At 34.6% G+C, this 14889-nt stretch overlaps 3 protein-coding genes across 12 annotated transcripts; all 3 read left to right on the top strand.

Annotated features, from left to right (window-relative positions):
- The first annotated feature begins 1718 nt into the window (after positions 1–1718).
- On the top strand, positions 1719–4430 carry LOC111483211 (COP1-interactive protein 1-like). The gene is made up of 3 exons (XM_023129360.1): positions 1719–1752; positions 2534–2648; positions 2731–4430. The coding sequence occupies exons 2-3, from the start codon at positions 2552–2554 to the stop codon at positions 4428–4430; spliced, it is 1797 nt and encodes a 598-aa protein (XP_022985128.1). The 5' UTR covers positions 1719–1752; positions 2534–2551.
- Positions 4431–5024: 594 nt separating this feature from the next.
- Positions 5025–9999, top strand: LOC111483401 (COP1-interactive protein 1). Of its 8 annotated transcripts, none has more exons than XM_023129601.1 (6): positions 5025–5157; positions 5739–5801; positions 6277–6334; positions 6750–6908; positions 6993–9178; positions 9771–9999. In XM_023129601.1, exons 4-5 carry the CDS (start codon positions 6815–6817, stop codon positions 9173–9175), a joined length of 2277 nt encoding a protein of 758 aa, XP_022985369.1. In that variant the 5' UTR covers positions 5025–5157; positions 5739–5801; positions 6277–6334; positions 6750–6814; the 3' UTR covers positions 9176–9178; positions 9771–9999. The 8 variants fall into 8 exon arrangements, with proteins under 8 accessions (XP_022985369.1, XP_022985370.1, XP_022985368.1 ...); XM_023129602.1 differs by having other exon boundaries at positions 6248–6334; XM_023129600.1 differs by having other exon boundaries at positions 6231–6334.
- Positions 10000–11082: 1083 nt separating this feature from the next.
- Positions 11083–14582, top strand: LOC111483403. 3 transcript variants are annotated; one of them, XM_023129609.1, is made up of 6 exons: positions 11083–11296; positions 11565–11624; positions 11688–13618; positions 13699–13759; positions 13859–14082; positions 14167–14582. In XM_023129609.1, the coding sequence occupies exons 3-6, from the start codon at positions 11721–11723 to the stop codon at positions 14237–14239; spliced, it is 2256 nt and encodes a 751-aa protein (XP_022985377.1). In that variant the 5' UTR covers positions 11083–11296; positions 11565–11624; positions 11688–11720; the 3' UTR covers positions 14240–14582. The 3 variants fall into 3 exon arrangements, with proteins under 3 accessions (XP_022985377.1, XP_022985376.1, XP_022985374.1); XM_023129608.1 differs by having other exon boundaries at positions 11565–11628; positions 11692–13618; XM_023129606.1 differs by having other exon boundaries at positions 11565–13618.
- Positions 14583–14889: the final 307 nt, after the last annotated feature.

The following is a 14889-nucleotide window of genomic DNA, read 5'->3' as shown; positions in this document are numbered from 1 at the left end:
TTTTTTTTTTTTTTTTTTTTTTTTGTATAATTAGGAAAAGAAATTAAATAGATGGATAAAATAGATAAAATGAGAATATTAATTAGAGGAAGAGATTGAACTTTATTTAGTATATATTTTTATTATTTATAATTTTAAAAAACTGGTTAAATGAAATTATGGAAATATGAGTGAGATAACCGGCAAAGCCGGTAAACAGGAAAAGTCGTGAAGGTTTACGACCGTTATGCGAAAATGGGGCCCACTGGCCACTAGCATGCTTCCTGGTCACTGTTTCCTTCTGCACATGCCACCCATGCCGTATTTGACAGTCTATTATTTGCCTTTTTTTTTTTTTTTTTTTAAATTTTTAAATGGATTGACTATTTAAAAATTAGTAGTTTTTTAAATTTAATATTTGATTATTTTTCTTTCACCTAAATTGGTAATCAATTAATTTGTCACGCATTTCAACGAAATGACACGATGAATAATTCAAACATTTATTGATGCTTGTATGTTACAAATAACCATCCAATTTATGGCATACTTTTCTCAAATTTAAATACACATATTTAGTATTTAAATTTATTAAATTCATATGATAAACCCAATTTTATAAAACCTATCATATTATATACTAATTTAATCACATACGTTTGAATCAAACAAATGGTATGACGTATTAAACTATTAAACTAAAAATCATACGTCCCCAATTCTACCATTTTTTCAAACGTTTCCGACGCGTTTTTCTTCTTCTTCCTTCTATTCTCGTTTAGTTAATACTCAGTTCTTTGAGTGGTTGAATCTCGTGCTCTCTCTCTCTATCGTACTCGAACGTGAATTCAAAATAGATACTTTATTCAGAAACTTAACAATGAATCTAAACAAACATGTAGAAAAAATGAGAAGAAACTAATGTGAAATGGGGTTTGGTTTTATGGAGAGGCAAATTGCGTAGAAAATGAGAGTTGCATGAACGTAAAAAAAATAGGAAGTTAGCTATCGAACCAGAGAATCGATTAAATTCTATACGTGCTTTTATCAATTTTTGAATTTAATGGGCCTCTTCTAAGAGCCCAATTTCGAGTTGATTAGGTAAAAGAATCTTCTAACTTTAATATGAACATATGTTGTAAGAGGCTCTCGTAAACCTAACAAGATGGAGAATCCCAAAAAATGGGAGAAGAAGAGGAGACTAGGATTATATCTGTCATGTCTCACATTAGTTTGGGTCCAGAACAAAACACCATGGATGTGAAAATCTTGACCTAACAAGATGAGAATCCCAAAAAATGGGAGAAGAAGAGGAGACTGGGATTATATCTGTCATGTCTAACATTAGTTTGGGTCAAGAACAAAACACCATTTATAAGTATCAAAACACCATTTAGATGTGAAAATCTTTCCCTACTTATTTAGAAAAATTCCGTTGATAAAATATAAAATCAGAAAAAAAAAACAAATTCGCAATAATTATTTATCCCAAAATATCGTATCGCGTTTGTTTGACGATAAAATGGGCGAGATCCGAGTCATTGACTTTGTTCGTAAATTGTATTAAAAGCGGAGGGCAAATGAGCGAAAGAAGCGCCAAACTTTGCATTTCCCCGGAAAGACAGAATTAGATCGTTTTCTGCCTTTATTTAAGTTCTATTTTATGTTTTCTTTTCTTTTCTTTTTTTCCTATTTTTTATTTTAAAAAAAAATCTTCTTTTTTATTTTTCCTTTTACAGATCCAGTAGGTCACAGGCTCGAATCAAATCCCAGGTAATTCAATTTCTATTTCTTCTTTATGAAATCTGCATTTTTTTTAGTTCTTCAATGGCTCGATAAACAAATTTGAAGGTTGAATTGAAATTCGACTAGAATGAATCTAAGGTCAAGAAATCGCAGTGGAATTTCTTTATTTATTTTCTCGAGAATCGTTCAATGTTCTTAGCAACGATCGTAACCCAGTTTTCCATTTTTTTAGTTTCAAATTCATTTATTTATGTAAAATTAATAATGGGATTTATTGAAAGATATTATTGGTTAGATGGGAAAAATGTTCATCTATGTTTTTAATTCTCAGTATTTATTGATGAATAATTTTTCCTTTCTCCCATCGTTTTCACTTATTTTTAATATATATATTATTTTATGAACATTGAACCAGGAAAACTTTTCATTAGTAGATATATTTTAAAATTTTGAGAGAAAGCCTGAAGAGCTAAAAAAATAATATCGGCTAGCAGTGGACTTGAAAAGTTACAGATTTGATATGTATGGAGTTTAGAGTATTGAATCAACCGGTCGAGAATATATGACATGTTTTTTTTTTATATTTTTTAAAAATATATTTTTTTGTGGTGATGAGGATGGACAGATAGTACCTATTACGAAGTTTAAATTACATTAAAAAAAATTTAATGCATCAAATAAGTCCTATTATGATATTTATTTGAGTAGGTTGAATTTTTTTTTTTAGGCAAAACCAAAAAATTAATACAACTAATTTAACTTAATATTATTTTTAAATCAATATTTTGTAATTGTGATGGAAAATTAGGGTTTAGTTTTTGAAGAGATGGTGAAACATCGGGTGCGAAAAGGATTAACAGAGTGTAGCGGGATTGATCAAAAAACGGATGAAATTGCGGAGCAGCAGAAGATGACTAAAGCAGGTGTGTTTTTTTTTTAATGATATCTCAATGTTTCATTTTTTAAATGTCTCTTGTTTGTTACGATATATCGTTCTATTTTCAGAAATGGAACAAAAGATGTCGAGAATCTTGAAGCTAATGAAGAACAAAGATAAAAGTAGAGTGCTGAGAGAGTCGAAGAAGGAAACGGAAGTTGTTGGTTTAGTTGAAGATCTATACAAGAATTACCAGTCTATTTATGATCAATATGGTCATCTACGAGATGAAGCCGAAAGAATTGTTAAATCTGAAAAAGAAAACGAAGAGGATAAGGAAGATGTTTGTTCTTCATCTTTAAGCTCTAGTTCCGACTCTGATTCGGAGTACTTTTCGTCGGAGGAAGTAAATACCATTAGCAGTGTTCATAATTTACCGAATGAACAGTCGAGTAACTGGTATGTTCAAATTCAAACGGAGGAACTAGAAAAGCAAATTGTTCAAAAGAATGAAGCCTTGGCTAAGGTTGATTTCCTGCATCGGGAATTAGATAGCGTACGAACCCAGAAACGCGAAATGGAAAATAGGAAGAACAAGGAGATATCTGAGAATATGGCTTTGATAGGAAATTTGAAAGAAGAATTGGTCGAAAAGATTGGAGTTGAAAAGAAGATGCTGGAAGAAAAAGACAGAGTTCTTGCTCGGAGTAAGGATCTGGAAATGGAGATAGACACTCTGCATTACCGAAGAAGGGAAATAGAAGAACAGAATATTCGGATGAGATCAGAAAATCAATGGCTCAACACTAAAATTTCTGAACTGGAAATGGCATTGACGAGTAAAGAGACGGAAGCTTCTTCTCAGACGATCGCGTTAATGGAGCAAGTCAAGAATCTGAAACATACAATAAACGGATTGCAGACCGAAAAAACCAAATTAGGGCAAGAAATGGAGCAATATAAACAAGAAGTTTCTCACCGATTTTCGAAAATAGAGGAGGAAAACAAGAAATTGAAAAGTAAAATTGTTGATCAGGAAACAATCCTAAAGGAAAAGGAGGAAGCAATAATTAAATTCAACGAGAAATACAAGAAAGCGAAGAGTTGTTTACCTGACGTTGCTTCAAGCCTAATAAATACAGAGAGGAAGATGGAAGAATTAGCCGAGGACCTCCGTTGTGGCTTGGAAGATAAAATCCGTTTATTGTCGCAGAGGATCCTCGTCGCAGAGCAGCTACACAACGAAAGCAGAGAAAATTTCAGAGTGAAAAACAAAAGACACGAGCAAGAGAAGAGACAGTTCGAACAAAAAATTGAAAAACACGAAGAGGAACTAATGAAACTCAGTAATGTGAACGAATTCGGAATGGACAGAGTAGCAAGAAGATTCGAAGAAGAGAGCGTCAAACTTCTAAATCACATATTATGGATCACAAAGGAGCTCACATTCGCAAAATACTGGGTTAGAACGAGAAATAACGAGTTAAAACAACTGAAAATCAATTTGACTCGATTCGTTGCTCAGATGGAAGAAAAAGAAGAACAAGAGTTCTTGTTAAGAGAGAAACTATGGAATCTAGAGGCGAAAATAAGCAAAGAGGGTGGAGAGAAACTGAACCTAATCAGAACCCTGGGGCAATTCGAGAAAAAGATGACAAAAATGGAGAACTTAGTAAAGGAGAAAGATGAACAAGTGTTCCGACTTGCAGAAGAAAAGAGAGAAGTGATTCGACAATTATGCGTTGTGATTGATCACTATCGAAGCCAGTCCGATCATCTCAAGGACACCATGCTCGGGACGACGGTTAGAAACAGAAGAATGATTTGATGCTTCTTTTTATCTATTATATCCATAGGTAATTTCATTTCTTTTTGTTCGTTTTCTCGAAAAATTTTGGAAAATGTAAAACAAAACCAACTACATACACACACATATATGTTCTTTTATATATGAAAATTTTCAATTTTGAATTTTACCTTGATTCTTCTGATTGTGCAACCCTTACTATTACCCTCGAGTCAGTCGAGCAACTAAGACTTGGGTTGTCGTTGGCTCGGGGATATAGCTTGAGCCACCGATCCTGCTCTTGAAAAGCAAGTTTGGAAAACAATGTTGTAGAAATTAACGAGAATTAAATGGTAATAACGACATTCATAGCCGTGGTAGACATGATTTTGACGTAAGTCATTTTCTCGGTTTCCGTCATTCAAGGGCGACAAAAATAAAAGAAAAGGAAAAAAAATAGCGGGAACGACCTTACGAAAAGAAAAGGGTGGGATTAAAATATCAGTGGCATTTATGTAATTATATGACGATATAAAGGGTAAAAATATGGGATAATGTCCAAGATTCTATCCCCTCAAATGCTATATTCAGTTGCTTTGTGGATTTTGAGCGCTCTAATCTTAAAACTTGAACCATTTTCTCTTCCATTATTCTATTTTCTTTTCATTTTTAATTCCCATTTTCTGTTAATCTCTTCGATTTCTCTCACTCTCCACCTGTCTTCCTGCTTTTCCTTTCTCTTACCTACCCGTCTTCCTCTGATTTCCAGGTGATTTTCTTCTTTTTTCTTACTTCTTCTTTCAATTTCATTGTTTCGTTTCTACTGCAGTTCATCTTCTGATTTCGTTGAAATTTTGCCTTATAACTTGATGTTGGAGTTCAATTCGTTGTGTAATTTTCTGGTGTTCGTTCTCTTTACATCGATTGTCTCATTTCTTGTTTCTGGAATTTTCGGATTGATCGGATCCTTGTGTTTGGATCGAGGTTGATGATTGCTTGAGTTCGAAATGGTTTTGGATGATTTCTTTTCTCTCTCGATGTTTGTTTGGTTTGATTGGATCTTCGTTGAGTTTAAATTGATAGTTTCGGATAGCCGATGGACGTTTTTTTTTTTTGAAATTGAGTTGAAGCGATTACTGCTCCTATTTTAAAGCGAATCTGATGGTTTTAGAATTTCTGTATGAATCTATTTCGCTGTATACTCGATCACTTCAAAACTTTTCCTGCTGAAACAGAAAAAGTTCTCACAACTATTTTGGTTCCGCTAATTTGTTAGAGTTTATTGGAATTTTATGCTTATTTTCCTCTGTAACCGATTCTTGTTTCTCGATGTCTACGTGCCGGATCCAGGAATATCACTCTTGGTTGATCCGCCATGAGGAAGACGGAGGAAAGAGTAAAGTGAATTTTCAGGTAACAAATTTTGTCTCTATATAAATTAATATTCCGGCATTTAATTTTCTCATACTTTATCGTTCAAATGGAAAAACCTATAAAAAAAAATTTCGTTTTTTAAAAAAATCTGTTAATTGGCATAGGTTTCAAATTTGTGATAATGATGTAGTCGTTTTGCATGGCACAACCAACAAAAAGGAACAGCTTATCTTTTCTGATGTAATAGCTGTCTTTTCTGATGAGGGTATCTTCGTAATTGCTGAGTTGGGCGCTTTTTAGAAGTTATCGTATGCAGCGTATGCTATTGTGCGCCGTTGCTTACATTATGTATTAGAATGCAATAGTTTCCTAATTATCATATAAATCATGTCACGCTGTCTTTATTACGAAAGTCATAATTTTTAATTGAAATATGCACTATGCTATTATTTACGTATTTTTCGTCAGGGTTTTAATCGATTCAGATTGTGATAAAAGCTGCTTTTGTAAGTAGGCCCCGGCCATGTGCGATCTGGTAGAGTCTATTTATTCATGAATTAGCTGCAAATAATGTAAGCTAGCTTGCCCTATTACCTAAACTTTCAATTTTAATTTTTTTTTAATACTATTAAATGAATTTCTAAATTTTCAATTTTATATTTAATAAATTTATGTTCTTTTTCTATTCAACTTTTTATAAAATTTATAAATAAAAATGGAAAGTTTAAAGATAATCCATATTTTTTATCCTATTTGAAACAAATTTAAAATTTATTATATACTTTCTAAAGTTTACTGTTCTATTAGATAAAAAGATAAAAAATCAACGCTAAATTTGTAATTTAATGAAAAAAAAATTATTTATTTATTACTATGTCATGGTTATGCTTATATTTTCCAAAGTGGCATATGTGTACATCTTTTTTATCCCTTAAATGTTCTTTAATGGTATAAAAATGTACGAGTAACTTGAATTTTATTTTTCAGGCGTGGACTCTTAAACGTCCATGTTCTACTGTGCGCTTGCTAGGGGAAGTTGATATTCCCAGGAGATGACAAAGCACCGGTTCAGGAATTCTTTGAAGTCTCTATTTGGGAGTTACCTTGATCCAGAAACAAATGAACGGCTCAAAGGAAATAAATCAGGTAATTAAGGGATATTTTCCTTTTGATTTCTGTAGTTTTTGGTGCTTTTCTCCCATTATCTTACATTTTACATTTTTGATGCAGTTATCGAGGACAAGGTGAATAAAATTAGACAACTCATAAAAGGTGAAGATCTAGGAGTAGAAGACCACGACCAATCTGAAATTCGCAAGAAACAGTCCATTGATGAATTAATTGATGATTTCCTTAACGTTTACCAAGCCCTCTATGAACAATACGACAGCCTAACCGGAGAGTTGAGAAGAAAATTTCAAAAAAGAAGAGAAAAGGAAAGCTCTTCATCTAGTTCATCCGACTCGGATTCAGATGATTCTTCAAAGAAAAAGGTCAGCAAAGATGATCGAGGGTTGGAGAGAGAATTCCAAGAAGTTGGTGAAATCAAGCAGGAACTTGACGCAGCACTTTCAGAAGTAGCCGATTTGAAAAGGATATTGGCAACTACAAGTAAAGAACATGAATCCCTAAATTCAGAACATCTGACAGCTTTAAGTAAGCTACAAGAAGCAGATGAAATTATTAGAGATTTTAAGGTTGAAGCTGAAACTTGGGACTCTCAGAAGTCTAAATTTCAGCTTGAAATCGAAGAACTGAATCTGGCGTTAAGTAATGCTGGTAGGAATGAATCTGAATTGAATGAGAGATTAAAAGGTATGGCAACAGAGATGAATAACTACATTGAAGAAAAGGAGACTGCAAGGAGGAAGATTGAAGAAGGGGAAAAAACTATAGATGAATCGAAGGCTTTGGCTGATCAGTTGAAGGAGAAGTTGTCAGCCACAATGGAAGAAAAGGAAGCTCTGAACTCACAGCACTTGAAAACTTTAAGTAGGGTACATGAAGCATATATGATCACAAGAGATTTGAAGGTTGAATCAGAAACCTGGGGTGGTGAAAAATCTAAATTTCTTCTCGAGATTGAAGAGCTGAATCAGAAACTGGGTGCTGCCGGAAAATTGGAAGCGCAATTGAATGAGAGGTTGAAGGATATTGGAATTGAAAACGAATATTTGATCAGGGAAAAGGAATCTGCGCAGAGGACGATTGAAGAGATGAGTCAGAGGCTGAGCAATGCTGTTAAGATAGAAGCAGAACTCAGTGGAAGATTGAAAGATATTGAAACTGAGAAAGATGGGTTGATCAAGGAAAAGGAGATTGCATGGAAGGAGATTGAACAAGGTACACGAGTTAGAGAAGAATTAAACGCCATGGTTGATCAACTGAACAGTCAATTGACAATTACAGTAGAAGAAAAGAAATCTCTCAGTTTACAACTTGAAAAGGAGAAAGTTGAGTTGTTGAGATCAATTGCTGATCATCAAAGAAATTTGAAGGAACACGAGGATGCATACAAGAAGCTAAATGATGAGTTTCAAGAATGTAAGCTAAAGCTTGATAATGCAGAAATGAAGACGGCAGAAATGAGTCGAGAGTTTCATAATGACATTAGATCAAAGGAGCAAGTGAAAGAGGACCTGGAGGTAATGGTTGAGGATCTTAAAAGAGAGCTGGAAGTAAAAAGTGATGAGATAAATAGCCTAGTTGAAAACGCTCGCACGATCGAAGTCAAGCTTCGGTTATCAAACCAGAAGCTTCGTGTTACAGAACAACTATTAACTGAAAAGGAAGAGATTTTTCGGAAAGCTGAATTGAAGTATCAAAAGGAACGGAAATTGCTTGAGGAAAGAATTCATGGACTATCTGCAACAGTTGTTGCTAACAAAGTAACGTATCAAAAGACGATATCAACTGTTTCAGAAAACATTAACAGTAACCTCTCCCAACTGGAATGTGTCATCAGGAAATTCATATTGGAGCATGCAAAGTATGAGAAGTGTGTTATGGATACATCCCGCGATCTACGGCTTACAAAGAGTTGGGTTTCAAATGCTATTGAAGAAACAGAAGGCCTAAAAAAAGAGGTGGCAGACCTTGGGAAACAACTTGAAGATAAGAAAGAGAGGGAATCCATATTAGTAAAACAGGTTGAGAAGTTGGAGATTAAGGCCAACAAGGAAGGATCTGAGAAGGATGGGTTGGTTGAAGCAATCCACGAACTTGAAAAGAGACAGAGAGAATTGGAGAAGATGATGGAAGAGAAGAATGAAGGTATGGTGGGTCTGAAAGAGGAGAAGAAAGAAGCGATAAGACAACTTTGCATGTTGATCGAGTATCATCGGGACCGCTATGATTTTCTCAAGGATGAGGTCTTGAAGTTGAATGTTAAAGGAGGCCAGAGTGTAAGATAGTAAGTAAGTCAATCACCACTCCCTTTACTACTCATTTCTTTTTATTCTTTGTTTGATTGATGAATCTATTAGGAATTATGAACCTCATAATCATATGACGTTGCCTAATTTGAGCATAAGTTTTCATGATTTTGCTTTTGGTTTTTCCAAAAGGCCTCATACCAACGGGGATGTATTCCTTGTTTATAAACCCATGATCAATCCTTTAATTAGTTGATGTTGGACTCCTCTCCCAACAATCCTCAACAAAGTCTTGGACGTAGTTAATTAGTGAATCTCTTGTCCACCTTTTTTTCTTTTGTTATTTTAATGCATATTGCTTTCTTTTGTTGCATGCAACTAATTGATTGATTGACTTTGTCTGGTTCCTTTGTTAATATGTTTCTGAATCTTTTCTAGGCAGTCATTAGCCACTCAGGGATAATTGTAGAAAGTTGTTTCTTAGCTGATCCATCAATTAAGATATGACTTTCCTTCGACTTTTAGAATCTTATTCTTTAATCTTTAGGCTGTAGTGATTACAGGATTGCTTGTTTTTGTTTGTTGTTTTTTATTTGATTATAGATATTTTAATGTCTTTTATTTTCCTTTGTAGGTATTTTCTAAAAAAGAATGGAGGTCATTCGAGTAATAAATCAAAATTGTAGAAAAACGACAACGGTAAGGGTATTTTAGGATCCTTTTCTCTAAAGAGCAAATTCCCTATATTCAAAAGAGAATTTGACGTTGTTGTGTAGCTAGGTAGATGTAAAATTGCAAAATAGATCCCTAATTTTGATTAGGGTATATGAGATCTTCGTGTAGAAATATAAAAAATTTAAATGTACTAGAAGAAGACGTTAATTTAATTACTTGAGATCTAGGCCTAGCCGTGTCGACAAAGCTTTATAGAGTTTGAGAAAGACTTTGAGAAATTATTTCTTTTTTCTTTTGTACATTTATATTTGTATTATAGGTTTAGGGAACGATAAATTTTATTTTTTCATGTCAATGAATGACATTTAGATATTTTTATATTAATGTTTTTCATTGTTAGAATTCTAGTTATAATGTTATTTTTGTTGATATTTATTTTACACTATGGTATAAAAGAGAGAAGAATTTAGATAGAAGTGTCAGTAATAATGTTATAATTTTGGAAAGAATACGAATACTTTTTCACACTTTAATCTATTTAAATCATTTATATATATATATATATACAAAGAAATCCAAGGTAGAGTTAGATGCAAGAAACAAACTACTCGGTTGACTTTATAATTTTCGTCTTTTTTTAATAATTTATTTATTCAGTCTTTTAAGTTATTATTATTTTATTACTTCTTATTTTTCTCATATTAACCCCCAGTGCTACGGTTCAAGTACATTATTTACCACGTCCTCTAGAAAGTTGACTATTTTGAACCAACAATAGCAAAAGAAAAAAAAAATATATATATATATATATATTTAATAATATTATCCGACAAAAATTTTCGTATGCTAAGAGATTCAACTATTTTTTCAATGAAAAAAAAATAGTCTAACAAAAAACCCAGTCAATTAATATTTATTTTTTAAGACATTAGATCTGTGCCAAACACGTGTCTTTTTTATAAATTATACAAAAATTTCGTGAAATTTGTATTTTGTTTGTTTAAAAGATATTTTTACTGTTATCCAATATATTAGAATGTTTTTGAAAAAAAAAATAATGTTTTGGTAATAAAATATTATTTTCAACGAAGAAAGTAGCGACAGCTGGCATTTGCTTCATTATGTACCTTGTCGCACCTGATTGCTCCCCACGTCTTGATGAGGGTACAATTGTAATTGTACTCAACGTGTGTGTAGCCTGATTGGTCAACGTTATTTACTTTATACCATTTGACTGTATCTGCGCTCTCCTTTATTACACAACGCGGGAAAGTCACCTAATTACACCTTACGATGCCGTTTTTCTGACCATGACAGCGTTTTCATGTTTCACTCCGTAGCTTTGAGATAGTCCAAGTTGAGTGATTTGAGATAACCGTGTCGGCATCTTGAAGGTCAAGTTGTCAATAATCTTCCCTCCGTTGCAATCTTCTCGTAATTACAAATTCCAAGTGATCGGTTGAATTCGATTGCTTGTCTTATTAGGTAAAACTCGCTCTGTTTCTCTTCGAATCTACGAGGAAATTGAATGGATTCTTCTATTTCTTTGTATTGAAACTTGTCATGGATTTGTGATTTTGGTCGATTTGTTCTTCAATTAGGTTAAAAAAGCCCTGATATGTTTCTTTATGGATTGAAAGGGTTTTGATCGATTTGGGGTTTAGGGATTGTTTGATTGCTTGTTTTCTTTGCTGCGTTTGAAGAGTTTCTAATTTTGATCTTCTTTTGCGTTCTGTATTATGCTGGTGAGCAGATAATTCGAGTTCTTCGTTGTCCCAGATGCGAGAATCTCTTGCTTGTACTGTTCGTAGAGGTATGAATCTGCTTTAATCCTTTTATTCTCTCTTGGTTAGCTGCTGAGAAATTAATTTTAGGAGTTTTTTCTGAGTCTAAGTGGGACTGTCCAAGCATGGAACCATCTGTAAAAGAGAGGGTCTTAAGGTCTAGAAGGACTGTCTTTAGCAGTAGTTCAATTAGAACAAATGATAGAGAGGATATAGATGATTATGAGAGGAGAATTGGGAAGGACACCAAGGGGGTTTGGTCTATGCAGAGTCTTGGTGATAAAGAAGTTGGTTTAGTTGAAGAAACACAACGTATCGAGAATTGGATTCGACGAAATAATATCGAACATGACATGGATATTTATGTTAATCCTATCGGAGCAGCGAGAACCCGAGCGACTTTTGAGCATCAAAGAGTTGAAAGAGATGCATTCACAGGGTATTCTGGAAATTCTATGGCTATTGCTGATAGAATAGGTGTTCCGAATTTCCATTATCCTAGTGACCGACCTTCGAGTTCTAATGTGGATCGGTTCTATGGTCATCCGGAGTCTAATCAGGACTATGAACGTCCTTTAGATGGTTTGGACCCGAATCGAGCTGAACTACTTAGAAGGTTGGATGAGTTGAAAGATCAAATTATTAAGTCTTGTGATGTGGGAGATAGACCAAAAGTTGTTGATAGAGCTGCAGTCGATCCATACTATGGTCGAGCTACTTATAATGTCCCGATGCAATCTTCGACAAGAAGCCCGCCGCACATCTATGAGCCTCATTACGTGGATCGGGGCAATGGAACCTTTCCAGCAATGGGTCAACATCAGAGAAATGGTGAGGATTTTTTGCATCCTCCAAGGCATGTTGTGAAAGATATACCATTGTATGAGGATCGGTTTCAGGAGCAAATGAAAAGAAAGACAAACTATCCTCCACGGCTTCCTCACGAACACTATCCAGAAAGCTTCATGGATTTGCGATCACCAAACTCTCCTATAAGCAATGCAAGCAATCCAAAAGAGGCAATCAAATCTAGCACGTATCGTAACGAGAATCCTGTTATAGTTGGACTCACGGCTTCCAATCAACAGCGTGCTGGTCGGTTTCCATCACAAGATGCACTTCCAGACTCGAGCCAACTTAGTGAGCTTGATTCAGAGATTGATGGTTTCGGTCCAGTTCGACCAAAAACATTTGCAGTTTCGCGAAGAAATGGAAAATCTCGTGATGCCATCGCTGGTGGTGCTCCATTCATTGTGTGCAATAGTTGCTTGGAATTGCTAAAACTTCCCAGAAAACTTTACAAGTTGGAGATGGATTGGCAGAAACTACAGTGTGGTGCTTGTTCGGTTGTCATTATCGTAAAAGTCGAAAACAGAAGGCTTGTCGTTAGCGTTCCAGCTGAAGCCAAGCCCAAAGAAGTTTCTCCTGACGATGGTTCCCCCAAAAGAGTTGTCAATGCTACCAGCTCTTTAGAAAGCTCTGATAATTCTAGTCACAAATCGATCGGTTCTGACCACAACAAGCCCTCGAACGACCGGGATTCAAATCTTGGTGAATCTAAAATGCAGGAGCTAACTTCATCTCTCGTTTCTTCCTCGGAAAAAGAGACCCTGCCTACAAAAGATTCACCATCTTTAACAAATTCTGATAACCCTTCTTATGATGAACCTAGCAAATACAGAGAAGAAAGTGAAAATAATCAGGATACTGTGATAAACGACGTCACCGGACCAAGTGAGTTGGACGTCTCGTTCGAAGATTATTCGAACATTCATATTTCTCAAGATTCTATGGAAATAAGCAAAGAAGAAGAAGAAGAAAATCAAAGCAAGATCAAAAGCAATGAAGAATCTGAAACCTTTTTTGTGGATCTCAGCAAGAACAACTTGAGAGATTTTTCAAGATCAAGTGAAATTACCGATAATGGAAGGCCTACTGTTTCTGTTAATGGCCAGCCTCTACCAGCTCATGTAGTCAAAAAGGCTGAAAAGCTTGCTGGGCCCATTCTCCCAGGAGATTATTGGTATGTTTCTTTCTCAGAAGTTAAGCTTAGCCGATTAATGATTTAAGATGAACAAAAGTTATCTTAATTGTGGTTACCAGGTATGATTATCATGCTGGATTCTGGGGTGTAATGGGACATCCATGTCTTGGCATTATTCCTGTGAGTTCAGTTGATTTCTAGTTTCTTTTCCTATGGTTTAATGGCTCGAAGTTGTCAAATATTAACAATGAACGAACGTTTTCTCTGCTCGTCACACAGCCATTTATCGACGAGTTCACGTATCCAATGTCGAGGAACTGTGCTGGTGGAAACACTGGAGTTTTTGTCAATGGGCGAGAGCTTCATAAAAGGGATTTAGAGTTGCTTTCTAGCAGAGGGTTGCCTACTACTACGAATAAATTATATCGAATCGACATTTCGGGAAGAGTCGTAGATGACGATTCTGGAAAAGAGTTATATAACCTGGGAAAACTCGCCCCGACGTAAGCTTACTGCTCATTCATGTCTCCTGCTTAAACTTTCATAAACTGAACTTATTTGACCTCGAACTCTCTTTGAAACAACAGCATTGCGAAGGTAAAGCATGGGTTTGGCATGAAAGTACCAAGAACACTCAAAGTGACAGGCACAAGCATTTAAGTTTTGGAAATCCTCCTTCAGATGCAGCAGCAGCTTCCGTTTCGTGTAAAAGAAGCCGATTGCCGATGCGTCAATCGACCCGACCCAACTCGACACTTGTACATTAAATCAATGGTACACACCTATACCTTGTGGAACTTGAAATTTTCTTTAGATTCTTTCTGAGTTGTGAGATTGTTTGTCGAGTATATAAATTTGAAGTTTGTGTTAGGAGGTGATTGCATTCAGAAATGGCTCAAAACTCAGAGAAAAAAAAAAAAAAAACATAAATGTTGGTGAGAATTTCTCATCCATGTACAAGGAGCAAGATTAATATTAATAACCATGAATTCATGTTCCTAAGATAGTTAGAATTTTGGTCTGTTCCTTATCCTGTCTTGTCTTATCTCGGATGTCTTGACTAGTTGATTTATATTAAAATTGGTAAAGATTGGTGTAACGTTGAGTTGTTATTTTATTATCGATAGAGATGTCCACGGAATAGGGATAGAGATTGGATTCTCTATGGGAGATTTTTTTTCATCTTTTTATATATTTTTATAATTTGAAAGAAATTTTTAATGAATAATTTTTATTTTCGATATAATTTCTATTTTTTAAAAATGTGTAAAATTACTACTATATTTCTAAAAATTAAAATTTTAATATTG

The sequence above is a fragment of the Cucurbita maxima genome, unplaced genomic scaffold, assembly GCF_002738345.1.
Source record: "Cucurbita maxima cultivar Rimu unplaced genomic scaffold, Cmax_1.0 Cma_Scf00008, whole genome shotgun sequence".
In the NCBI taxonomy this organism is placed as follows: domain Eukaryota; kingdom Viridiplantae; phylum Streptophyta; class Magnoliopsida; order Cucurbitales; family Cucurbitaceae; genus Cucurbita; species Cucurbita maxima.
This window is presented reverse-complemented; position numbering and strand designations above follow the sequence as displayed.